The sequence below is a fragment of the Scheffersomyces coipomensis genome (assembly GCF_036884675.1).
Source record: "Scheffersomyces coipomensis strain NRRL Y-17651 chromosome Unknown DFJ63scaffold_4, whole genome shotgun sequence".
In the NCBI taxonomy this organism is placed as follows: Eukaryota; Fungi; Ascomycota; class Pichiomycetes; order Serinales; family Debaryomycetaceae; genus Scheffersomyces; species Scheffersomyces coipomensis.
In genome coordinates, this window is record NW_027042895.1 from 1,774,579 (window position 1) to 1,802,207 (window position 27,629).

A 27,629-nucleotide genomic window follows, 5' to 3' on the forward strand; every position below is an offset into this window, starting at 1 on the left:
ATGTATATGGAATCATCTTAGCCCCATTGATTGTATTGATGTAGTTGTAACATATATATACTATGTAGTTGATGATAGTTGATGATAGTTCGCGCTATAAAAAATTTGGCAGCACTTCAATTTTCTAAAAATTGACTGCCAGTTCTATAATCAATAGGTTAACCAAACAAGGGTAGGAGCAAGATGAGTTTCAATCTACCTAATCCAAGTCTATTGGGGATACTACTAGTGATATCCACGCATAGTGGTCCTCAATTGATTTTCAAATACCCTGATGATCTATCGTCAAATCAAATAGGAGAAAAGATAAATAGTACATCTATGACTTCCAATAACGATCTTGATAATAGTTCAGATGAAGAATTGGTGGATTTCGATGATTATGAAATCCAATTAGAACAATTGAAACAAGATTCAGATAAATCAAACGAACTCTCATCTCATTCTCATCTCCAAGATCTTCAACATCAAGATAGTCAACCTAATCTTCAACCTGATAATTCAGCTTTATATTATGAAGATCCAAATGTATCAAATTTAGATTCTCAATATAAACTGGGGAATTACCTTTATTATCAATGGGATTATACGGATAATTTGAATTTCCATATGGATAATACCAAAGATATCATTCTGTTTCTTAGTGAATTGGAATTAAAAAGAGATCAAAAATTTAAACTTCAACAACAACAACAACAACCAGTTACTACTTCCAATCCATTGTTATCATCTCCTACATTATCAGGAAAGAAGAAACTCAAACAATTACAAAAGACTCAATCATTAACAAAGACAAATTCAAACGTTCCAAGTATACCGTCCACTACATCCAATTCAATCCCTGGATTATCATCATCAATCACAAATTTACTTCATTCTAATCCAAATGCCCAAACTACATCTACAACTAATACCAACACTGACTTAATCTTTGGTATTGAACCATCTTATTTATGTGAAATGTTGGCTCCTCCTAAAAAAATGTGTAATACTAGATTTGAAACTGCAATTAATAATAAAGTATTCTTAGGATTACCGATTCATAAATATGATAATGGGAATTGGAGATTAAAGAATAATTCAAATTCAAAACGTCATCATAAATCTCATAAGAAGAAACATTCAAAGAAAGATAGTACTAAGGATGAGAAAGATACGGGGGATGGGAAAGTTAAACATATTTCAAGTTTTATAAATAATGATTATGTTAATGAATATAATGTTGACGATAATAATGGTAATGACAATAATAATGAAAATGATGAGGATGAGGATGAACAACCTAAATCAAAACTCAATATGAATATGTTTCACTTGGTATTCATTATGAATCCACCTGTTATAGAACGGAATTATCGTATTGATGAAATGTTTCATTTCGTTATATCGAAATTAACGTTAATCTTAAGATATGAACAACTGAAATCTGATTTCATATCGAATGAAATCAAATCAATCTTAACAATCAAGGAACAACATTCTAAGGACTTCTCTAATAATGAGGGGTTAATGACTTCTTTATTAAATAAATCTTCATTATGTAAAATCATTCAAGATTGTTATTTATCAATATCCCAATCTAAAATCGCTAATTTATTAATCAATAATAAATTAAGATCTTTTCAAATCCCGATAAAGACAGAATTTCATTCATTACCTGAATCATCTGTCCCTTTCATTCCTGGTTCTCATCTCTCATCGATTGTTAATTTATTAAGTAATACCGGTTTGATTAGTATTGGGGAAACTACAAGATATGGAAGTCAATATAATAATAATAATGGTAGTAATATAAATTATAATTCTAACCCTCAACATTTCCAACCCCAACATCAACAACAATTACAACAACAGCGATCAAGAGATGATGAAGAAGAAGGTAATGATCCAAGTGATGATATAATTTACTTTGCCTTGTTATTATTAGATGATCCTGAATCGATTATAAGAGATATTAAAACTGAACTGGAAAGTTCATTAGCTAATTTCATTCGAACTATTAATCCAACTGAATCATTAATTAAATTATCACTTCGAAATAATAATTCATTAGATATAGTACAAATCAAATCATTTGCCTTTCATTTAATCTATTGGAGAAGAGCAAGAGTCATTCAACCATTAAGTACCAGATCAGTCTATATTGTAAGTCCTATGGCACCCATCACGATTAATTTATTCGATGATATAATAAAATTTAAAAAGGCATTTCCTACCTTACCTTCTTTACCTCATTTTTTAAAATTATTAAGTCCCCAATCAAAGAAACCATCACAATTCGCTACCATCATTCCATCTAAAGATCATCGGGATATTTATCTTGAAGCTTTAAGTTGGTTAATACGATATGGATATGTTACTCAATTGCAAACGTTTATTTGGTTAAAGATTTCGAGAAAGATTAAAATTAAAGTTGAAGAAGATTTAGAAAATGAAAATTTAAATCGAAAACGATCAAGTTTATCATCTAATTCGAAATCAAAATCAAAGAATCCTATCGGTGGAACTGATAATACGTCGAAGACTACGGATAAAAATGATAAGAATGATACAACCGATAATAAACTTATTGATAAAGATCGTAAACTCGGGGATGGTGACAATAATAATACCAAATCAGATGAAGATAAAGAAATTGAGAATATCAAACAACGATTACAATCAAATTCCATTGGAGGACCTCGAGTGACATTAGAAGATGAAGATGATACTATCATTCTTGATCCTGGCAGAGCCACGGCTTTAGAAAGAAGATGGATTAATAAAATCGTTTATGAAGAAAGTAAATTATCTCCTGAATTAATCAAAATATTTTATAAATTATTAAAGTATATGAATGGTAAAAGTCCCTTAGAATTATTATTATTAAAGGAAAATATTTCTAGAGGGGATTTACGAAAATTATTATTCGCTATTGAAGATCATATTATATCAGTTAGACATTGGTAAGAATATTATATGTACATTTATAAGACTCTATAGACAAACACTATGTAAATACATTTTCTTGAGTTGCTTCAACTTCATTATTAACATCAATAGCATTGAAAGTAGAAAAATGAATTGGACGATGTAATTCATCATAAAATTTCATAGGAACATCATATTTAACATCATATAAATTATTCGCATTCCAAATTGATCCAATAAAGAAATAATTCCAAATCTCATCTTCAGGAACCATGAATGATCCAACGATTCTATCCGATAAGATCAATTGGGATTTTTTATAAAATGATTTGGAGTATCCTGTAGGTGATGGTGACATATAATCTACATTCGTTTTACCCCATTCATAACCGTCACGAGTTAACTCAAACGCTGATAATGATACTGATCCAGGAGTAAATGAAGCCACAAGAGTAATAAAATTTGATCTGAATTGGGGGTAACAAGGTCTTGGATTGGATACTAATATCAATAGGTGATAAATGTTCCAGATCTTGTGATGATTGAGTATGGATCCATCCTAATAGTTCTAGCTTTTGTAAGCTTTCATTGTTAGGTAATGTATTTGGGAATTGAATAAATGTGGTATTCCCTAATTGAGGTACTAAAACTATCGATTTGATTTCTTTTACTTCATTATTATCCTTTGGAGAAATACCATATATCAAAGCACCAACTTGAATTCTTAAATCTGAAATCTCCACAAATTTCTTTAATAAATTTTGAGGGAAAATATAAGTGAATGTGTCAGCATCATCAACAAAATCCTCAGAGGTAACATAAACATTCTTGGTTCTTAAATGTAAATTACTTGAAGCAATGGCTCTATTTCTCCATTCATTCTTAGATGAAAATGTCAGTTGTTCATAATTGGTAGTTGTAACCGTAACAATTTCTTCACCATGAACATTGGTAGTAGTAGTTTTCAAAGCGGTTAATTGTTTATTATCTTGTTCTTGTGGAGTATTTTCAATTTCATTAATTTCTTGTCTCTTTACCGAAGGTGCTCTAATATCTTGTCCTAAGATTAAATCTCTAATTTCAGATTGAGTCAATGATTGAATATTAACATTATGCTTCTTCGAATAATCATTAAGAATCAAATCTCTTAACTCAGATTCAATATCTATCCATTGATCAGTAGTGAAAGTTGGCCAAATATGATGATCTTGAGTAATTACACTTGAATCAGGTCTTAATATCAAATTAGTTTGTTCTTGATTAATTCCTAATGCTCTTAATAAAAGAATAACTCTGGAAAATGCTGTATAAGCTGATATATCCTTTAACCAATCATCATAAATATTGAATAATACCATTTGTGGTTCATTAGCCTTCAACACTATATCGGCCAATTTATCAACTTTCATAGCTGAAGCAAATGGTAAATGCAATTCAGATGGTCTGATCGAAATATTTGGGAAATCTAACATATGCACTTCAAGTGGATCCAACATACCTTTTCTAGTCAAAATCAATTGCTTAGGCTGTTCTTCTCTTGGTAATGATCTAATTAAAGAAGCAACTTCTTCAGCTGTTTTCCATTTAGCTAATTGACCAAGACGTTTTTGACCTGCCCAAACTGAAGTATGAATAATCTTTAAGAATAATTGACCTGATTTTGGATTCAAGATAAATATAGACCCATTGATTGGTTTAGTAGTTAAATTTCCTTCAAAAGTTTTATGAACTGTAACTCTATAGACATTTGTATCATCAATAAACAATTGAGTTTCATTATTAAATAATTCAGCATAGTTATTAGAATTTAAATATGCTTCTTGAGGTTGTGATTGATATAATTGTAAACCCTTACGTATACGTTCTCTTAAAACATATAAGGCTGGATTTGCTTTCATGATTTCTTTCATTGAATTTTGAATCAATTGTTTTAAACCAGGGAACCAATTACCATAAACATCATACATGTTATAAGCTAAATCAATGGCAATAATAATACCAGTTGGTGATGGATATGAACTTGTATTATCAGAAGTATAGTCCAAATATTTCGATCTTGCATAACGAGAAATATCATGGGAATCATAATCACCATATCTTAATTGAACATCAATCCAAAATTTATTAGAACTGATTTCAAAAGAGTCATTGGTATCATTTAAAAGTGAAGGTCTTGAAACGTTCCATTTATAAGTACTAGTAGCAACAATATCAGCAGTTGATGAATTCATTTTGTAAGACTTACGAGGGTGGATAGCTTGTTTTTCAACTGTATCAATTTGAAGAACTTCTAATTCTTTATCTAAAACTTGACACATATCTTGAACGACACTTTCATGAATTTTTTGCCAAAGATGGGCTCTGAATATTTGAATTAAAGATATCTTCAATGTTGGAATCTTACCATGTAAGAAAATACCAGTTAAATCAAGTTGAACTAAAAATCCAACATAAACATTAGCACGATTAATAGTTGGAGACCACCATAAAGTAAATCTACGATTTGGAATTTGACTCAAACCTGATCTTTGAGCGTTGGTCAATTTTTTAAATTTCAATGAATCTTCGAACCCTGATGCCTTTTCCCAAAACAAACCTTCCCAAGAATCAAATCCAGTACCTTTAAACAACGTATGTTCAAGAATAGTTTCAATACCTCCAAGAGCTTGAATAACATCTGTTCTATACGCATTCAAGTTCCATAATTTACCATCATGGTGATTATTTGTCCACCAGAAAGGATTGAATCTGGCTAAACTAAATTGTTTGAACTGTCTTCTAATTCTATGTCCTTTATCATAAGCTAAAGTATGTCTATCTTTTTGGAACAAAGTACTAATACGAGGAATACCTCTATCCCAATTACTTTCCATATCTTCAAATGTAAGACGTCTATTTTGTTCCATAGCCTCTTGACGCTTTATAGCATATTCAGCCCAAACTCTTTGAGAATCCAAGAATTCATTTTCCCAAGTAGTAATGTATCTGAACAAAGTTGGAATCATTTTTTCATCTTGATGGGTCATACCAGCTCTGAAATGAGTTATACCAGTATCTGTTTGCTTCGACCATCTAAGATCTGAAGCTGGAATCAAAATATGAGATGCACTTAACATACCAAGACCTCCTAATTCTTTAGGAGTATAAAATACAGCCGGAGGGAAACGAGTAGGCATCTTTGAATTAAGTCCCATTTTAACTCTATTTTGAATCTTCGTTTCACATTTAACTAAAGTATCAAGTAACGGTTCCGTAGCTACAATAGCTTCTCTATAATAAGTGAAAAGTGCAATTAAAGCAGTATTCCACTTTGAAGCTACTTTTGTAAATGTTGTTGAACCTGAAGACATTAATATTTGACGGATTCTACTGTTAAAACTATCAATTGCTTCCTGAGATACTTGAAGATAAGCCTTTGCAGTTCTTTGCTTAGTAGTATGATCAACAAGATCCCATACACCTTCTTGCGAAGATAATTCTTCCTTTGAACGACATTTAGGTATAATTCTGACCTCAAATCCACACATAGCAAACAAAAGATTAGGATTATCTCTTGAGTATACTGAAGCAAAAGTATCTTCCCATTCAATGCTTGTAATAGATCTAGGTAAACGACCAGATATTTCCCAATGAACCGCACGTCCTAAATTAACATCATGACGCATTAATCTCATACGTGAATCTTTGGGCCAACAACGACGATTATTGTATCCTACCACATTTTCAAAATTTGGATCTGGATTTTCTGATAAATAATCTTGAATCAAACCATTGGCTTCATCATTATCAAATCTAAAGAAAATATGAATCTTATCCAAGTAACGAGAATATAATCTAATAGGACTCGAAGTTTCAGTTTCCAAATCTTTGAATTGTAAGAAACTGTTTGGTTGTTGGACCGAACCTGCCAATTCGCCAGCTCTATCTAAACCTAATATGAGCAAATCTACAACCAAACCATAGTATTGATAGATAAACGATGAGAATTGCAATCCTCTTAAAAGACCGTACAGATTGACATGATTCATATCTTTATATGTGATGTTAACATTATTCTTCGAAGTTATGTAGTCAGCAATATTTGTATCTACAATTAACCTCAATAATCTGTTTAACAATGTGAAATCAATCTTTTCGGCCATTTTGCTTAAAGAAGTTTCCACCATAACATTACATTCACCATTAGAAGTATCCCAAACTTTATCCAAATTATTAATACCCTGACACCATTTATAGACCAAAAGAGGAGGGATTTCATCATCACTTGGTTTGACCCAATTAGGGAAAAGTTTTCTTTTATCAGCTTCATACCATAAATATTGATCAAGATAAGCATCCGTGATTTTTTCAAGAGGATCCACAGTATAAGTTGGAACTAAATGAGTATAATAATCCATCATTTCTAACCCTATTTCCTTAAAGATTCTTTGAGTCAATAAGAATTTCTTGATTCTAGCTAAACATTCATGAGGATTATCATAAGCTTGTTCAATAAGGGCCAATTCTTCTCTTTGAGCTGAATTTAATCTTGCATCGGCGCTATAACTTTCTTTTAAATTTTCTAATGCTAACACTAAAAGTTTTGTATCATGTTTATATGATAATGGAGGGAATGGGATAGGACTGAATTTTCTACTTTCAAACCATTGAACCATGGTTTGGAAAATCGTCACGGCTTCATCAGCGGAAACATAAGGTCCACTCTTTGAAAAATTAGTTTGACGCTCTTGTTCATTTTTAATCCACAATCTAGTCAAACGACCTAAATTCTTTTTAGCGACAGTTTTTTCAACAGTTGTACCTTTTCTTATTCTATCTCTATTATAATGAGCCACTGAAATCCAATTATCAGCTTTAGCCTGGATATAACGTTCAATGATCTTTTCAATAGGAACCGGTAAGCCAGGAACTTTCCAAGGAATATTTGCTTTCCAACATCTCCAAGCTTCACTTAAATGTTGTAATATAGATCTTGATTTACTTTGTTTTAAACCTTCCGGGATCATATCCAAGATATCATGCATGACTTGAGATCTTAATTCCAAATCATAATAGGAATCAACTCTTTGTTTGGTGATGGTTTTAGCAACGTCATTAGCCCTTCTACCTTCGAATTGTCTTGCTAATAAATTACCCAACCAACGTTCTAATAATGGAACTATACCTCTAAGGAAAAATATCCAAACTCTCCATGCTGGTTGCCAGAATCCAGCACCAGGTCCCTTACCAATTATTTGATTGAATCTTGCATAAACCACATGTTTTAAATCTTTACATTGACGAATTTGATGCATGACCTTATACTTATATCTATAAATACCAGTCAATTGACCTAAATGATTAAGAATATAATAGATACCATCGGCTAACTGGAATGCATCAACATTTCCTAATCTGTATTGTACATGTGAATCAACAAGGATCTTTATACTTCTTAAAATTTCTCTTATTAAATGGAAAGCATGACCGAATCTTGACTTTTTTCTTTCCTTTGTAGTTAATGTTTTTGTTGGTTTTAAATTGAAATTATAATCAAGATGTAAATAAGTTAAACCTTTTCTATGAATTAATAAATTTAACATATTGAAACCTTGTCTACAAACTTGTAAACCTGCTTCAACCCAATCAATAGTTGTCAGTTGAAAATATTTGGTTGATTTCAAACTTTTGAGAAGTTTGATCTTTCGTTGATTATGGGCCCTACTTCCAGTTTTACTACCAGGAGGATTATGCAATTCATTCAAGACATTATTCTTTAATAATTTTTGGTATGAAATACGAGTTTTCACTTTACTATCACGAGGAGCATGTTGTTTATACCAAGATTTGATCAATGATGCATCTTGAGCTCTAATCATCTTACCACTACGACGATTGAAAGGATATGGAGCTCTTAATAAATCCAAGGCATCAGCAGTTCCTTCAGGTTCTAAAGGAAGTAATTCACTAATGGTTTCTTCATCTTCTTCAAATGTCATAAAAGGCTGTATACCATCCAAATCGAAATCTTCCACATCAGATGGGATTTTCTTTTCAACAGTGGTTTTATGCGGGATAATAGGATTGTAATTCAGGTTGAATATAAATTGTGTCTGTTGTGAATCTTCTTTAGATACATGACAATCAAGAGGATCATGATACCATACTAAATGAACTTTTTTCACAAATGAATTATAAAGGAATGGGAACGCAACCTTATATTCAGTCTTTATAGGATTTCTGAATATTATTCTATCAATTGAATTAAATTCTGTAAAATCTTCTAATGCGGGATTATTTAATTTCTCTTTATAAAGAGGTTCGAATTTCGGTCCACCAGGAACTGAAACATTTAAAGATTTTGCGGTGAAAAGGGCATTTTTGTCAAATAAATGAAAATAATTTGGATCTGTGACATCTGGCATTAATGGTTCTGATAATTTATACAAGTTTGACATGGTTGGTAAATCAAGGGACCATTTTCTATAAGAATCTCCATTTACAAAATTTGAATCTTCCACTAACGGTTTTTCATCATATATCCAATCAATTATTGGTGCATCAGTTTTTTCACTTAAATCAAGTCGTATGGCATCAGGAGCATCTGTATCTTCAAGATTTTCTAACCAATCAATAGGAGGTTCTTCATCATCAAAGGGAGGGAATCTCATTCTTTTAAAATGTCTTCTATCTCTCTTCTCTCGTCTCATCATGGTCCAACAACTAGCCCATTGAGCGGTATAAACTGGTTCTATTACTCTTGGAACTTCATTAACAAATGTTATAGCACCACCAGTATGATATAATACTTTAACTTCTTTAGATTGTTCCCACGGTTGAGGCATATTTTCTAATAATTTCAAGATAGCATGAGGCATATATTTCAATGCACCTAAATAGGCTTTCTTATCAGTAGCTACTTTTCTTGATGAAAGATCACCATGATCAATCATGATTTTTCTTAAATGTTCAGGAGGCATTTCTGGTTTCTGAGGTATTACTAATCCTCCTGATGATTTAGACAGTATAATGTTATACTTTGATTTCTGTGATTGTAACCATTTTCTCTTTCTTTGATCTAGTTCGTCCTTACTTATAGATTCTGATGCTCTTCTTTTAGTTCTTGATGATGGAGGTGGAGGTGGAGGTGGAGCATGAGATGATCGAGAAGTTTTATTATTTATACCAGGAGGAGGAGGAGCTAGACGTGAAACTGACGATGGTGGTGGTGGAGGTGGTACACTTGTTCTACCATTTGCATTTGTGGTCACTGTAGATGGAGGAGGGGGTGGTGGTGGTGGACGTCTTCCACCATTTTCTCTTTTCCCATTGGAAGGTGGAGGTGGTGGAGGTACCTTACGATCCATTGTTATAATGTCTATATGTACAATGTAATGATAATGGGTAGAATTCACTATTTGATATATATATTTACAATGCTCATCCTTTGTATAACAATTGAAAAAAATCACGTCGCAGGATGTCGCATTAATGGTTTTGTCGTTAAATGTCTCCAATATCACGACATCTTGCGACAGAACCTTTATCTCCAAGCTCGGTTTTAAAAAAATAGACGTTGTACGATACGATCAGCAGACAGCAGTTTCAAAAATCTGATTTAACATAATTATCATCATAGTTAATCATTCAAACAGTTATCCACAAGTTCAATGTACTAGATGTCAGGCGTAAACATAACTGCTAATCTAACAGAGACAGTCAACCAGGCTCTTGCTGACAATCTTGTTAATGAAGAAGATGATTGGTTTTTGATTCGATTAGTAACTGCTTTTATAGAAGCTATATGGGAACAAAAGAATACGTCAACTAGTAATTATCTGTTCAATAGAGTGGGTGGAATCACGACGTATTGTTGTTCTGTGTATGGTTTATCATGTTTGGTGATGGCTCTTGTGTTGAATCGAACTTTAGTGATGGCTTCAACCAATACTAATCATATTCAACAATTGGCTATTAATCGACATCGGGATATTGTGGGAGTACCAAAACTGGCGGAAGTATTGAAAAAGTTAAGTATTATCAGTTTTAGAATTGGGGTGATTATGCTTTTGATTTATAATGCCTTTAATGTCTTAGTGGCTTTAAATTTATTATCTCATATTGGATTACTGGATGATCCATTACCATGGTTTTATAAGTTATTACTGGATAAATTATTCACTTATAATGTTGATTATTTTGCATCTCATAAGTATATGAGTTCACCCAAGACTCAAGTTATGATTGGACCTACTAGTGATATGTATTGGCCTATATTTTTGAATTTCTGTTTACTGAGTTTTACTGAAACTTTTATTTCCCTGATTCAAGGTAGAAAACCATATACTGAAAGTGGTATAACTATATTTGAACATTCATTAGCCTTTCAAGAATTTAGTTGTAGTGGAGCCTTTTTCTTTGGTAATTCTAAATTTTTAAAGAGACCAACTGAACAAGTATTGCTTGCTACATTATTTCTGATTTTCAGTCATTTAAATATTCATTTGGGTGCTTTATTAAATGATAATAAATATAGATTAATTCCACTGTCAATTATTGGTATTTCATTCTTGAGTTATTTTATTTCAACTTTATTCAATTGGAAAATATTAGGATTCCCCACTATTTTAATTATGACTTTTACTCCTCAAGTATTAATCTTATTTATCATAGCTATAAGTTCTATCATCTTTATTGCAGCTATTATAACCAATGGTTTCAGTTTAGAAGATTTAAACTATGCTAGTTTTTTCATTCATGATGTTAATGATGATGAACCTGATTTTATTGCTCGTAATTTCAATATTAATTTAAGTGATGATTTTTATACTGCTTTATTAAATGTTGGTATGTTAGCTATTACACTGGCAGGTAAATCAAGTTATATAACTGAATTAAGTCTTGTTACTGTTGATGAAGAAACTTGGATTGAAAGAAGTATTTGGGAAAAGGTGAAACAAAATTTTAATAAACATCATCAACTGGGTCAAAATTTAACTTTGAATAGTTTTATTAATGAATCAAATGAAGTTAAATCAGGTTATGCTAAGTTAATAACACTGCCATCACAAAGATTAATCAAAGGAGGTTATGATAATAATAATGATCATGGAGGTAATGATGAATTCAAGTCCAAGAGTGTTTTCAGAAAAAGATATACTTATATTAGTAGAATGGTTAAGGATACTATTCAATTATTATGGGGGATTATAATCAATCGAATTTTATTTGGTATGATTCCGGATGCATTTAAAAAGTATATTTTAAGAAAACCCCTCAAACCAAGAGAATATTCAATTAGAGAATCTGAATTAGAATTTGAAAGAAGAAAATATAGAGTTCCATCATTTTTAAGAGGATTAGTTAAACGAAGAGAAGCAATAGAGAAGAGGAATATTATTAGTATTCTTGATAGTTTCAGTGAAGAGAAATTACAAGAAGAATATGCTGAAATCTTAAAGGGAGATCTTTTACCTGAAATTGATTCATCGTCTGATTATGTGTTACAAGAAGAATATTATAGTGAACTGGAGATAGAGGATAGTGAATCTGAAATTGAATCTATTGGTGGTGGTGGTGGAGAAAGCTCTATCATGAGAAATAGAATAACCGGATATGTTACCACGAATAGTGATAATAATAATAATATTAGTGCTATTCAAGAATTGATAACGGCGGAAGAATTTAATGAAATAATGAATAATCAATCTGATAATATAAATGTCATGCAATATCATATACTGAATCGAAATGAAGGAGTATTAACTCGGTCACAGTATAAGAAGGCATTGGTAAGCACTTCGCGTCATCATCATAATGAATATCAAGATACTATTAGTCATCAACATAATGATCATAATGGTCAACAAGATTCTTTATTAAGTAGTGATGATAGTTTGAAATTATTAGAATTGATACTTGCTAAACGTGCCCATATTAATCCTGAAACGCATTATAATCATCAAGATAATGATGAATTATCATCTAAATTAGATTGTGTGATTTGTCAAACCAATACTCGTGAGATTATAACTTGGCCATGTAAATGTTTTGCTATATGTGAATCATGTCGATTAAGTTTAGTAAGTAAAGGGATTGAAGGATGTGTTTGTTGTCGTAGAGAAGTTGAAGGTGTATCCAAAGTGTTTATACCCTGAATGTAGTTATAGTTTCCTATATATATATAATGTACAAAGCATAAGATCATATTAATATGGTAGCATAATTAGGAGTAGTTATAACCAATTTTGTGGCACAGACACGTCCCCCTTTTTCTCATACGATGAAAAGACAAAAGCAGAAAAAAAAATTGACTGTCAACAAAACCAAAAATTGGCAACACCAACATCAACGAACCATCCATCAACCAACCATCATCACCATCTAATCCAGTATAACCCAGTGATCTGTTTGGTGTGGTAGAAGAAGATAAAGAAGAAGAACAGGAGGTGTTTGAGTTACAATATCTCTTTTTAGGACAATTATATACCCTTTTTTTGACACTTTTAACAACGGTACTTTCGTTTTTACAACAACAACAACAGCAACATCATCATCATGGCATCAGCAGCTGAAATCATATATACAGCCACGACCACTACCACTACGACTACCACCACCACCGCTGTAGTTCCTCCAACTTGGGACTTGGTAACCCAGAAATTGGCTGATAACTTTGTATATTATTTAGATGGTTTAGATAATTTACCAGGAGGTCAAATTATCTTAAGATATATTAAATCATCTTACAAGAATGATCCTGTAAGATCATTATTTGAATTGGCCCTTTTTATATTTGCATTAAATTATTTCCTTTCATCCAAACGAAGAGAAAATAAATCTGAATTTGTTAAATTTAGTAATAAAGAAATCGATGAATTGGTTGATGAATGGGTTCCTGAACCTTTAATTGATGATATTAATCCTTATGAAAAATGGCAATTAGATGCGGTACCAGAAGTTAAAGGTCATAATGGTTCTCATATTAATATTGATGGTAGACAACAAGTTATAAATTTAGCTTCTAATGATTTTTTAAATTTAAATGAAAATTCAACTGTTAAAGAAGTTGCTGCTCAAGTTATTAATACTGATGGAGTTGGTGCTTGTGGTCCTCCTAATTTTTATGGTACTCAAGATGTTCATGTCAGATTAGAAGAAGATTTAGCTCGTTATTTAGATGGAGAACAATCTATTCTTTATGGTCAAGATTTCGTTACTGCTGGATCTGTTATTCCTGCCTTCTTAAAGAGAGGTGATCTTTGTGTGGTTGATAGTGGAGTTAATTTAGCTATTCAAAAGGGTCTTATTCTTAGTCGTTGTGATATTGAATGGTATGATCATAATGATATGATTCATTTAGAACAAATTTTATCCGAAATTAAACCAGTGTTAGATAGACAAAAACCTATAAAGAGAAGATTTATTATAACTGAAGCTTTATTTGCTAATTCAGGTGATTTAGCTAATTTAAAAACAATTGTGGAATTAAAAAATCAATATAAATATCGTTTATTTTTAGATGAATCATTATCTATTGGTACTTTAGGTAAAACTGGTAAAGGTTTAGTTGAACATTGTAATATTCCAAGAGTTGAAGTTTCTATTAGTATTGGTACAATGGCTAATTCATTTGCTTCATCTGGTGGATTCTGTGTTGGTGTTACACCAATGATTCATCATCAAAGAATTCAATCTATTGCTTATGTTTTTAGTGCTTCATTACCACCATATTCTGCTAAAGTTGTATCACAAGCCATTAAAGAAATCAATGATAATCGTAATGCTGAAGGTGAATCAATTATAATTAAATCTTTACATGATAAAACTTCATATGTTCACAAAGGATTATCCAAAATTTTAAAGACTTCAAATTATTTTGAAATTGTATCGGATATTAATTCACCTATAGTTCATTTAAGTTTAAAATCAAAATATAGAGAACAATTAGAATTACCAAAGATATATGGTAATTCTGAATTATTAATCAAAGGTAAACCTGCTAAATATTTAAATCCATTTAATGATTATTATAATTTTGAATCATTCTTATTACAAAAAGTGATTGATTTCATCTTACAAAATTCGAATATTTTAATTACTAGATCGAAAAATTTAGTGGAACATGAAAATTTACCAGTTTTAAATCCTCATTTATTAATTCATATTAATAATGGGGTTAATCAATCTGACTATCAAAAATTATTAGATGTTTTTGATTTAGCCATTAATAAAGTATTAAATCCTATTAATAATGAAAATGATCTTTTTGAATTAACTAATGAAATCTTAAATTATTAGGGAGGAAGTACTCCCACTAACTATTACTATTATTTAAAAACCATAGAAAAAAAAAAAAACAGAAAATTACTCAAATCAATCAAATGGCATTTATTCAATTTTTTATGATTTATATTATTTCCATTAAAGTTACATTTAATAACCGACTTACCCCCTTGTTTAAACTTTAATAGAATCCATAAATATATAATACAGAACACATAATCACACAGATACATATATATATATACAAATTAATATAAAATTAACAATAAGAAACTTAGTTATGTTACTTCTTCAGCATTCTACTTCTTGATTCTCTTAAGATTGATCTGGCTTCATCAAGATCAGGACCATAATAATTCAAATCTTTACATAATTCATGAGCTTCATCCGGTTTATTATTATCAAGCGCAAATCTTGCTAACCATAATTTTGATTTGGAAATTTCATCACTTGACCCCCATTCAAATTCTTGATCTGAACATAATTTCATATATTTAAATGTATCGGATAAATTACCTAATTTTTCATAAATTAACGCTAATCGATAACAAATATGAGGTTCGAAAGTTATAAGTGATTCACCAGTATCTTCATTAGTTAAGGTATCGATATTTAATGCTTTTTCAAATGATTTTATTGCTTCTTCAAATTTATCAATCTTTTCATAACAATTCCCAATCGCTTGCCACATACGTTTATCCAATGGTTGTAAGATTGTTGCTTTTTGATAATAATATAATGCGTATAGATTCATATCTAATACTTCATAAGCTTGACCTAATCCATACCATGCTCTGAAATCCTTAGCATTAATATCAACTGCTCTTCGATATGATTCAATGGCAGCATGACTATTTTTCAATTCAACAAATTCATGTCCCATTAAAGTCCAAGCACTAAGACAATTTTTATTAAGGATTAAAGCCCGTTTATAATACATGATGGATTTTTCATGTTCACCTTTCATAGAATGATAATTGGCGATAATACAACATGTCTCCGGACGGAATTTATCGATTCGAGATGCAAATTGAGCTAAGTATGATAATTTTGATTTCTTTTCCATTACATATAACATATTTGAAAATGTATCAAGATCATCTAATCTCAAGGGATCATCGAAGAGGATTTGATCGAATATGGCCTCTGCTTGATAATAATCTAAATTATGATAATAAATAAGGAATTGTTGAACTTTTAAGAAATTAAATTTAGGGAATATCAGTAATAAATTTGATAAATTTTCAAATAATGTAGTTGATTGTTGATAAAATTCCTGTAAGATGACCACTTCAAAGAATTGAAACATGATATTTGAACTTAATTCTGATGATTTATCTAATTTAACTTTATTTATGAATGTTATAGCTTCATCGAAAGTAGTGAATGATACGATTAATTCTTGCCAACATGACCAATTATATGGAAATAATATTAAGGAATTATAAAGATTGATTTGAGATAATTGATATTTCTTCTTTCGATTATAGATCACTCCATTTAAATAATATAAAAATGGATTCGAACCTTCATTTGAAAGGTATTGATCTGATTCTTGAATGATTTTACTTAATCTTGAATTCAAATTATTTAATAATTCTTTACTTGGATTCATATTAGATGAAGGATCTGAATGATTAGGATTGGAATTGAAATGATAATCAACCGTATCTTTCTGACCTATGAATTCATTATTCTCTCCAAATGATCCTACATTAATCGATCCATCAGTTTCTTCAGTTGATGTTTTATCAACTGATAATAATATAGCATATAATCGAAGAAATAAGGCATTCCCACTCTTACACCCTTTCAATACTCCAGCAGCTCTATCAAACTCTTTACAATTGAAGTAAGACTTGGCCAAGATGAATTTAGTTTGATCCATCATTTCCTGGGGTGTTAATTGTAAAGGAGGATAATTAATGGGTGAATTGATCTCTATCAAACCATTTAACGCTTCTGCACACCATTTGGATGCTTGGAAAAGATTCAAGTCAGATAGTATTTGGAATGATTTGTATAATTCAAGCCTTATCTTATCCACCTCATCTTGTTTGATCGATGTCATTGTTTGTATTGATATGATTGATGATATGATCTAGGGTGCTGCCAAATTTATCAGTGGTGAGTTTAATATTATGGTAAACAAACGCGGGTTATTATTGCGGAAAGGATGTTTGGTGATAATTTTTAAGTAACACAATTTTTTTCAACTCAAATATGATATCAGAAATAGACCAGTAAGGGTATCAACCAAGCATCAAGATAGGTACAGGTGAAGAACAAACAGGGGGAATGTCTAGAGAGGAGAACACAGAGAAGTTGGAAACACTCCATCAATCCTTATTGGATTCGATCAATACTTATAAAACGGCTCAAGATTTACTTTCTACCAATCAACAATTAATAAATCAATCAAATACCAATGAAGAAATCGCCAATCAACTTCAAACTTTAAAGAAACAATTCATATTGGATTCGTTTAATGTCAATAAAGTCATCAAGGATTATAAAGACTGGGATCATCAATATACTCAAGATTTCATCAATTATGAAATATTCAATTATAATAAAGTATTGACAGATAATAATCGACTTCAACAAGAAGTTGATAAATTGACAGGGATATATGAGGAATTATATAATAAGGTGAGTTTACCCGATATAGAGTTTTCCATTCAGACTTTGATTCAATTTAATGATGAAGAAATCTTACGTCAATTACCTCGAGATGAGAATGGTTCATATCCTAAGATTATTCATATAAATCAATTATTCTCATTAGATCCTAAATCTGAATTATCATTTCCTGATTATAAGAAATTTCAAAAGTTGACTGATATAGAATATAGATTAAGAGCTTCCAAACGGTTGAAGTATGAGATTTTATTGTTTATAAAGAATCAAGTTCTGGTTAATAATACGAAATGGAGTAAAAGAGATAATGAATTAAAGACATTTCTTAATCAAAAATTACCCAAAGTGTTTGATGAGGTTAATGTGATTAAAGGTTTAGAAGCTAAAGCATTGAAAGTTAATGGAGGTGTAAGTAATGGAGATGAAGAAGGGAAGAGCCCTAGTGATGATGAAGATGATGAAGATGAGATTATTCAACAAGATTTTGATGAAGATGAAGATGAAGAAGATCATCGTGATGATGATGGTGAACATGAAAATGGATCAAAAGTGGAAGAAGAAGAAGAGGAGGAGGAGGAAGAGGAAGATGTTGATGTGGATATAGAAGGTGGAGATGACTTACCTGAATCAAGACAAGAAACAGTTGAACTTGAAGATACACTTGCTCCATCACAAATATCATCTACCAAACCATCCGATATAGATTCCGATGGTGATGAACTTTTAATCTAAAAAACTTGTACTATTAAACATATATCATATAAATACATACATACAAATACTAATGTTCAGATACTTGTTCAACTCTTGGAGGATTTGCAGCTAAAGCAGCATTAGCAGCATCTGATCCATCACCATGTAAGATATAACTAAACACTTGACTATTTGAATCACCTAAAGCTTTTCTATAATCAATAATTCTATATAATTGATAACCTGCAACCCCACCTAAGAAGAAATTAACACTAGCCAATAACCCATTTCTTGGTTGTATAACAAATCCTGCCCATCTTGTCCATATAGCACCAGTAGCAAATAAAGCTAATTGTTGAGTACCACTTAATTTTTCAACTGGTCTTTGTAAATCATTGAAACCTGCAACCACTAATGACCATTTTAAAACAGGAGCCCAGAAATGAACGGTTCTTGGACCAGTTTCAGAATTTAAAAATCTTGCAAATCTTGAAGTATGTTGAGCAGATGAAGCCATGATGTATGTGATTTGATTGGGTATGGGAGATTGATAGATAGATGAATAAACAGTGTTTATGAATATATTATGGTTATTCTATGATATGATATAATATGATATCTATGAAGAAGTGAAGATAGTATGGATAATTACTAATAAATGGGTTCAATCTATATGATATGTATAAGGTCAAACAAGTCAAGAATTAATTTTGACGTGATAGAAATTTAACATTCCCGAACTCTCCTCCTCCCTCCCTCTGTCCTGTATGTAATTTTTGATGGGTGAATCTCTTCCTCCTCCAAATTTTGATCCATTCTACACGACCTGCTGATATAACCACATATATATACACACAGAGTTAATTTGGTTGCAATTTTATAAACTGTTGAAATCTATATTTGTATATACTTTTTAACTATATATAACTATAACCGATACCTTTTATCCCATTAAATACAACTAACTAACCAGTATAATCAATCATCCTAATCAATCTTCTCTTCCATATCTTCATCATCTTCCTCTTCTTCAACATTAACATCATCTCCCTCCTCCTCCTCCTCCTCCTCCTCATCTGAATCATAAATCTCAGGTAAATCATCTTCATCATCTTCATTTGAAAATAAATCATCTTCATCCTCATATTCTCCATTTCGAAGTTGATTTAATAAATCATAAGTATCATTAACTTCACATTTAATTCCAATTAATGTTTCAACTTCAGCTTTAGTAGTAAATGAACTGAAAAATCGATGATAAAATTGATCTCGTTCAAAATCATCCTTTAATTGATTCACTTTCATTTCAATTTCCTTTTCATAACTTTTAAATATTTGTAATCGTTGTACTAATAATCCTCGACTTAAACCATTTTGAATGGGATCATTTAAAATATATTTCACAAGTTTCTTTAAGGATTCATGATTTAATACATCATCTAATATTTGATATTCATAAGGAAATATCGTTTTAAACACAGTACATCGTTGATATAACCATTGTTTCGAATATTGTTTATAAAAGGTTCGAGTTTGATCAGAATCAAATCGAGCTCCAATACCATTTTCATTAACATTCATAAATGATACAAATCCATATAAAATCTTCTCCATTGACCATGTAGGATTCCAACTTTCAGTATGATAAGCAGTCATAGTCATACATATAGCTCTTCTAGTTTCAAATCTTCCACTATGACTAATCATTTGAAATTCAGGAGCAGCATTAGGATAATCAGTAGGGAATATAATAGCTCCAAGATATAATCCATCTTCATATGTAGTATGTTTTGATCCATGAATTAAAAAATACCAAGTTTGAAAATTACTATCATCAACTCCAATAGTAATCTTTTCCAAGGGATGATCCATAATCTTATGATATTCTGATATTAAAGTTTTCATTTTAGCAGGAGTTATACGATCAATCTTAATAAGATCAGGAGTTACCGTTTTCCATCTATCAAAAGGAATTGATTCAAAGCTAGTTATTCTTGACATTTGGTGTTTTCTTATAAAGTTACTGATTGAATTCATAAAATTGACATAAAGAGTTGAATTCAATTTATATAATTATTATGATGATAAACTTGTTCCTTCTTTATACTTCCTTTATTATGCTTATAGATGTTGGTAATGGTTGAATGTGTAATCCTTTATGCTTATTGTGTGGGTGTCCTTTTTACTGTAAATAACATAATTTTACCGCTGTCTAAATCCATTTTTATTCTGCCTAAAATTAGTGAAGTGCGAAGGCTATTTTTAGACTGCAAAATATTGGAAGACATATTCATACAGTAGACATACAACAATATCACATCCCTTATATTATTATAGACAGTAGGAAACATATTCATACTCTATAAATACATATGTTGTAGTTCTCATAAATTGTTTATAAATCCCATTATTTGAAATTATCCCTATCATTTATCAATTTAGTATCATTATATTAGAATTAAGTCAAGATATACTGGCTGGAACTTTCACCGTCGCTGGCATACAAGAATTTTTAACAATAACAGACGAAAGAGTCTATGGATGATAAAAAGATAGAGGAAGAGCTGAAAAGAAAATGAACAGTAAACGAGGTACTAAAAGAAGTAGAAAGATTAATGGGATTGTTATATCAGAAAAACTTGTAATCCATGAAGAAGGTCCAATCCAACGAGGAGGTAGAAGACTTCGCAATGGTTATGCTGAGTCAAACAGCGGCAAAAGGAGAAGAACTTCCTCAGATACAACACCAAGATCCTATAATTCTACTCCTGATAGACCCACTAGTATATCTAACAATAATATTAGAATGTTACGAACAGAATTGAGGGAAGGTTTTAAAACCCTCCTGGATGACTTCCTGAAAACAGTTCTGAAAGAAGTGAAAACGCTTGTGTCTACTGTGGTAAAAATTCTCAAACAACAAAGTAAAGAACAAAGTAAAGCTCAAAATCGGAGAGACAAGAAATTTACGGACTTTTTGGAAGCTCAATCCAAGTCTCAGGAAAAGTCTTATAGAAGATTGCGTGGTTTTCAGGGAAATAGAGATGGTGATGAATCTGATGAATAAAGTGAATAATTTAGTTACATTTATACTTATTCTTACTCTTATTTATATCAAATCTTTTTTTGCAATAGAAGGTATTAACCATTAATTCAATTACTACTGTAGCTAAAACTGAGAAGATAGAAAAATTGATTGAAGTGGTTACAAGTTCAAGTAAGTCTCGAATAGCAGTGTTAAGCAAATTGATTGATATGAAAATTGAATAAGAAACTTAACATATAGATAAAGAAATATTAGGGTAAAATCAAAGTAGACATGCGAATACAGAATAGTACATTGAATTACGAATTACTGCCAACTTTTCTAGACATTACTGTAAGTTACATATTGATACTCGATGATAAAATGGGTAAGAATTTTCTCATTATTTAAAGCTACTTATTTATCTATTATTTTCAATAATTGGCTATATGTATCATGGGTAATATGTATCAAGTTAAAAATAAGTATTTAAGAGAATTCTTAGAATACATAACCATTACAGAGTTGACAGCTGAAGAAAGAAAAAGCTTGATAAAAGACTTGGAGATGATAATGGAACATTTAAATAATATGATTGCTAAAGATGACTATGACAGGGAGACCAAGAATATCTAATAAGAGAGGTATTTCAAAAATTAGAAAGAATAATGGGATTGAGATTTAACCTCTCTGTTACGTCTGCAATATAGCTATTAAATATAAATTATTTTTATTTAAATTTGTTAATGATAAAATTGTCTAAATATATCCACCTTGTTTACATAAACTATAGAAAATACCATCTTCCTTATTAAGTAAATTTTGTGGAGAATCAAATTCTTTAACCTGTCCTTGATCTAAACTTATGATCTTGTCCGAGTCCATAACTGTGTCCAATCTATGGGCAATTGTGATAATCGTCTTCGATTTGAATTCACTTCTAATAGTTTCTTGAATGATCTTATCAGTTTGAACATCAACAGCAGCAGTAGCTTCATCTAATACTAATACTTGTGAATCACTCATCTTTAATAACACTCTAGCTAATGACATCAATTGTCTTTGTCCGGATGAAAAGTTTAATCCACCTTCATAAACTTTATATTCTAACTTGGATCTATTAACATCAACTTCAACATTGGCATCTTCATTCTTATCTTCTAAACTTAAAATATGTTCTTTTAAGTGAGCTAACTCTAATGCCTTCCAGACTTCTTCGTCTGTATAATAATTAAATGGATCTAAATTCTGTCTAATAGTACCTTCAAGTAATTGAGAGTCTTGTGGAATGATACTTAATCTATGTCTCAAGTCATATAATTGCATATTACTAGTATTAAGTCTATCAATTTCAATATTACCACCGGCGGCTTCAATAATACGGAAAATACTTAATGCTAATGAACTCTTACCAGCTCCAGTTCTACCAACTGCTCCAATATGTTCACCTGGTTTAATATGTAATGAAATATTCTTTAACACTAAATCAAGATTTTCACGATATCTAGTAGAATAATTATGGAAGTAAATTTCTCCTTCTTGGGGCCAATGTAATGGAGGTTTAACAAATTTAGTTAAATCATCATCATCATCTTCACCTCTTTCAACTGGTAAAGTTGTATATTCCAAACATCTCTCTACTGAAATGATATTATTCTCAACTTCAGCAGACATTCTTACTACCGATCTTAATGAATTAGTAACTTGTAAAGCACATGCCATAACGAACCCAGCCATTGAAGAAGTTAATGGAGTCTTTGTAGTCACGGTATAGATGGCTAATAGTGATGCACAAAAAGTTCCTAATGATCCAATTAATCTCAACCTTGAGATCAACCATCTTTGCACAGATCTAAGTAGATAGGCTGAACGTAAATTGAAATCTACATTGGCATTATTTATATAATCAAATCGATTATATTGATCATATGCTCTAATTGTATCTATCCCACTTAAAGTTTCTCCTAAATGTCCAAAAATTGGTGAAGTAGAAATTGAAATTAATCTCTTTAATTCTCTTGATATAGATACGTAATAAAGTTGATAATACCAATAAATACCGGATAAGGAGAATATAACAATGATGAACCATGGCATGATTAATCCAACCGTAAGGAAAGCAATAAGGGTATTCATTACATGACCCATGAAATCTTGTAAGATTCTAGGAACATTATCATCAATTTGATTAATATCATTAGTGAAACGATTCATGATTCTTCCAATTGGAGTACGATCAAAAAATGACATAGGAGCTTTGACTACTCTTAAGGCCATTCTATCATGAATCTTACGAGAAGCATTCAATCCTAACCATAACATCATGACTATCCCTCTTATAATATTAGCAAAACTTGCACCAAATCCAAGAATAGCATAAACAATAATAAATCTCCATACATCTGAATTCGAACCAGCATGACTATTTTGTTCAGTCCAATTCTTTAACCAATAATTACCTCCAATTGTTACAGTAGATGCAAATACTAAAAGTAAAAACCAAATATTAACCCCAATTAATGAACATGCTCTAGCATATTCCAAATAAACTGACCACTTAACTTTACCCTTTTCACTGACTTCTTTAATTTGACTACTTCTTAAAGTACCGACTAATTTCTTCAGAGGTTCATATCTTAAACTTGCGACACTTGCTCTTCTTAATCCTTTGAAAGCGTTAATTTGAGGACTGAAATCATAGATGGATTCGTCTTCTTGATCAAGAATAGCAGCATCGTCATCTTGTTCAGTGGTGGTTGCAATAAGGGTGTTTGTATCAATTACAGAAGGAGACTTCGAAACTTTTTCACCATTACCATATTCATTTACTAATTCGTATAATTTAGGATGATGAGCTAAATTAATATCAGCAAACGAACTAGTTTCAATGAATCTACCTCCAGAGATTAAATTAATATCATCGGCGAATTCTAATGCAGCAATCGAGTTTGTATTTAATATAATGGTTCTAGATGATAAAATTCCCGTTTGTCTACTAAACACTTGAGTCAATAAATTCTTACCCACATGAGAATCAACAGCACTTAAAACGTCATCTAATAAATAAATATCAGCACGAGCATATACAGCTCTAGCTAATGATAATCTTGCCTTTTGACCTCCTGATAATGAAATACCTTTCTCTCCGACTTGCGTATCATCTCCATCGGGTAATACTTTCAAATCAGGTAATAATTGACATGCATCAATCGTCTTTTGATAAAATTCTTCATCATATCTATGACCAAAGATAATATTTTCCTTAAATGATGCATTCATAATCCAGGGTGATTGAGCACAATAGGCGATATTTCCATTGATATTGAGTGAAGGTTCCAGATCTCCATCGCCTTTAACAATCACTAATTGTCCTAATAATCCATAAAGGAATGATGATTTCCCAGTACCTACTCTACCGACAATACATGATAATGAACCTCTCTTTGCTGAATAATTTACATCATGAAGAGCATAATTATAAGATTGAATAGCTGATTCCAGATCATCTTCAAATTTAGGCTTCGACCATAAAAATGAACTATTTTTAATCTTTACGGCATATTCTTCTGTAGATGAAGTAGTACGAGTAATGAATTTATCATCAACTTCAGTACTGATCAAATAATTGGTTATTCTCTCTAATGCCACATGACCTTCAATCATAGATGTTATAAGGGTAGGAAATTCCAATAATGGTCCGGATAAAAGATTTATAATAGCTAATGCTGGAAATACAATATCTGAAGTTAAAGGAGTTGAACTTGTTAAAGCAAATGTAGTGAATGATGTGAAAGAAACTAAGAATGGAATTAAATTCCAAATAAAATTTCCAACTTGATTAACTAATCTAATGGTACCTAAATTTTTTAATTCTTTTTCATTTCTTGATTCACTTAATTTTGAAAGCATAGGTTTTTCCCAAGCGTATAATTTAATTGATTTTATGGATGATAAGATTTCATTAATGATTCTTGATCTATTATCCTTTAATTTCATTTGAGTTTTACTTAAATCTTTCAGATATCTTACTAAGATAGAATTAATGGGTACTAAAAGTACCATGACGAATATTCCTGCCAAAGTTGATTTACCTAATAAGGGCCATAAAGAAATAAGACATAAAATGACATCTAAGGGACCAAGAAATAACGTACTTAAGGATTGAGTGACGGTTTGAAGTCTGGTAAGATCAACTGCAATTAAATTTATAATATCCCCTGATGAAGTTTTTAATTTTGCTTCTGGAGATAATTTTAATGATTTTTGATAAATTAAAGCAGTTAAAGCAGATCTTGAACCTAATCCAACTTGTAAAGCTCTTAAAATATATTCATTTGATAATGATGTTTGGACGATGGTTACACTGAAAATCCCAATGGCAATTAAAATACCTTGTAAAATAGGAGCATCTTTATTATCAAAGAATTTTATAAATAATCTTAATAATTGAGGATTAACAAAATTTAATAATCTACCCATGAATTCAAAAACAATGGCAATAAAGATTTGAAATCCATATGAACCAATCAAACATGAAAGTAATGAACCAGATTTTCGATTATTCCAATGTTTAGCAAGAATTTCAGTATTTGCTACGGTAGATACACCTGCTGGAATCTGAGGTAATTCTGATTCATCAAGATATTGTTTTTTAAACGTACTGACAATGATAGGATTCATCCAGTTTAAAGTGATTCTGTCAATCACATTGTGTTGATCAAGTTGTTTCTCTTGACCATTTTTAATTAATTGAAATGTAAGTTCTTTATTTGGTTTCCAAAATGATTTTGAATATTCTAAATAGAAAATGACGATAGTATTTAGGATTAATATACCTTCTATGATAGAAATAGCACCTCCATATTCAACCAGTTTGATTAATCTCCAACTAGTGAAATTATCTTGAAAGAATAATACAATTTCAATGATAAGGAAATTAGGCCAAAATAATAATAAATAATCAAATGGAATGACTCGATAACTGGTTTCAATGAAATGCAATGGTAATATTACTAAAAGTAAATTAATTGTGATTAAACTAAATGATAGTATCTTGGTATCTGCTAATCTTTCATGAATATTATTGAAAGTAGTAATATAAAGAAATAAAAGTCCATGAAATAGTACCAATGATACTCTAACGTAATGGTTTAATCCAGTAAGTTTTGATGAATAAGTCCCATACTTAGGAGACTCCTTGATAGTAGTAATTAATGTAACAGATCCTAATATGATAGCAATAATACTAAATGACGCGAACACAAAGGTTAGAAAGCATGGATTGAACGCGTTATCATTGTTTGGAGCTAATGGATGTAATAAAGCTCGAGCCCCACATGCAAGTTGAGGATAATTAGGGAAATTGCTCATTGCTAGTATGATCCAGCAAGATTAGAAAGAAGGAATGGAATGGAATGGAATGAAACAAATGAAAGTAAGTATTTTTAATTGATAAAAATGATAGTCTAATTTTAGACCTTTTTAAGATGAGTTGAAAAGTTGATTGGTGATGTACACATAAACCAACCACTTACTGACTAACTAAAGTAAGTAAAATCAATACGGCCAAACTAGTTTGAAAGAACTAGGATAAGTGAAAAAATTTTCATAGTTAAATCATTTTAAATTAACCATTTTGAACTATTGTTCGAACTGTGGTATCTATTAGGCTTTGGTGATACTTCTCTGGTTTTGTGGTATGATGTGGACTTACGTCCGTTTTAGGAAATTGTACCTATCTCGGGTCAACCCACGAAAATGGAAATAGAAAGATTGCAAAAAAAATATTATAACTAATTAAGTGATACACAATTTGAATTATTCTAACTAGTCAATCCTAAGTTAGGTTGTATTATGGACATGTAGAGTTGATACTGATATTGAGAGAAGACAGAAGTATGTGCGATAATGTCCAACCAATTACAGATATTGCAGTAGTGTACATATTGGTACTTCAGCGTGAACACTATTTATTTATATAAAGCTATCCAGTTTTTCAATATAAAATGATTCTACTATCACTAAGAGCAAATAATAGAAATAGTTATACTAAATAATCTTCGTCGTATACTCTTTCAAGTCTATTTATCCTATCTTT

The 27,629-nt window shown here is 30.8% G+C and overlaps 9 protein-coding genes across 9 annotated transcripts; 4 read left to right on the forward strand and 5 right to left on the reverse strand. All coding sequences in view use genetic code 12, as the record gives it.

Annotated features, from left to right (window-relative positions):
- The first annotated feature begins 22 nt into the window (after positions 1-22).
- Positions 23-2,999, forward strand: DFJ63DRAFT_319555 (uncharacterized protein). The gene has a single exon (XM_064907074.1). The coding sequence runs from the start codon at positions 184-186 to the stop codon at positions 2,947-2,949; it is 2,766 nt and encodes a 921-aa protein (XP_064762099.1). The 5' UTR covers positions 23-183; the 3' UTR covers positions 2,950-2,999.
- Positions 2,990-10,256, reverse strand: PRP8 (U4/U6-U5 snRNP complex subunit; the record flags this gene model as incomplete). Its single annotated transcript, XM_064908740.1, has 2 exons — positions 2,990-3,333; positions 3,413-10,256. 2 exons carry the CDS (start codon positions 10,254-10,256, stop codon positions 2,990-2,992), a joined length of 7,188 nt encoding a protein of 2,395 aa, XP_064762100.1.
- A 312-nt stretch (positions 10,257-10,568) lies between these two features.
- DFJ63DRAFT_313882 (putative ubiquitin-protein ligase) lies at positions 10,569-13,046 on the forward strand (the record flags this gene model as incomplete). The annotated part of the gene is made up of 1 exon (XM_064906257.1): positions 10,569-13,046. The coding sequence occupies one exon, from the start codon at positions 10,569-10,571 to the stop codon at positions 13,044-13,046; it is 2,478 nt and encodes an 825-aa protein (XP_064762101.1).
- A 200-nt stretch (positions 13,047-13,246) lies between these two features.
- DFJ63DRAFT_170500 (serine C-palmitoyltransferase) lies at positions 13,247-15,323 on the forward strand. The gene has a single exon (XM_064903725.1). It carries the CDS (start codon positions 13,447-13,449, stop codon positions 15,187-15,189), a length of 1,743 nt encoding a protein of 580 aa, XP_064762102.1. The 5' UTR covers positions 13,247-13,446; the 3' UTR covers positions 15,190-15,323.
- Positions 15,324-17,359, reverse strand: CDC23 (anaphase promoting complex subunit). Its single transcript, XM_064903726.1, has one exon. It carries the CDS (start codon positions 17,243-17,245, stop codon positions 15,458-15,460), a length of 1,788 nt encoding a protein of 595 aa, XP_064762103.1. The 5' UTR covers positions 17,246-17,359; the 3' UTR covers positions 15,324-15,457.
- Positions 17,360-17,472: 113 nt separating this feature from the next.
- DFJ63DRAFT_336060 (uncharacterized protein) lies at positions 17,473-18,546 on the forward strand (the record flags this gene model as incomplete). Its single annotated transcript, XM_064908314.1, has 1 exon — positions 17,473-18,546. One exon carries the CDS (start codon positions 17,473-17,475, stop codon positions 18,544-18,546), a length of 1,074 nt encoding a protein of 357 aa, XP_064762104.1.
- Positions 18,467-19,259, reverse strand: DFJ63DRAFT_171600 (mitochondrial pyruvate carrier). Its single transcript, XM_064903728.1, has one exon. The coding sequence runs from the start codon at positions 19,022-19,024 to the stop codon at positions 18,596-18,598; it is 429 nt and encodes a 142-aa protein (XP_064762105.1). The 5' UTR covers positions 19,025-19,259; the 3' UTR covers positions 18,467-18,595.
- Positions 19,260-19,494: 235 nt separating this feature from the next.
- Positions 19,495-20,412, reverse strand: DFJ63DRAFT_287676 (ubiquitin-conjugating enzyme/RWD-like protein; the record flags this gene model as incomplete). Its single annotated transcript, XM_064905082.1, has 1 exon — positions 19,495-20,412. The coding sequence occupies one exon, from the start codon at positions 20,410-20,412 to the stop codon at positions 19,495-19,497; it is 918 nt and encodes a 305-aa protein (XP_064762106.1).
- Positions 20,413-21,932: 1,520 nt separating this feature from the next.
- On the reverse strand, positions 21,933-27,174 carry DFJ63DRAFT_172614 (P-loop containing nucleoside triphosphate hydrolase protein). The gene has a single exon (XM_064903731.1). It carries the CDS (start codon positions 26,900-26,902, stop codon positions 22,292-22,294), a length of 4,611 nt encoding a protein of 1,536 aa, XP_064762107.1. The 5' UTR covers positions 26,903-27,174; the 3' UTR covers positions 21,933-22,291.
- Between the last annotated feature and the right edge of the window lie 455 nt (positions 27,175-27,629).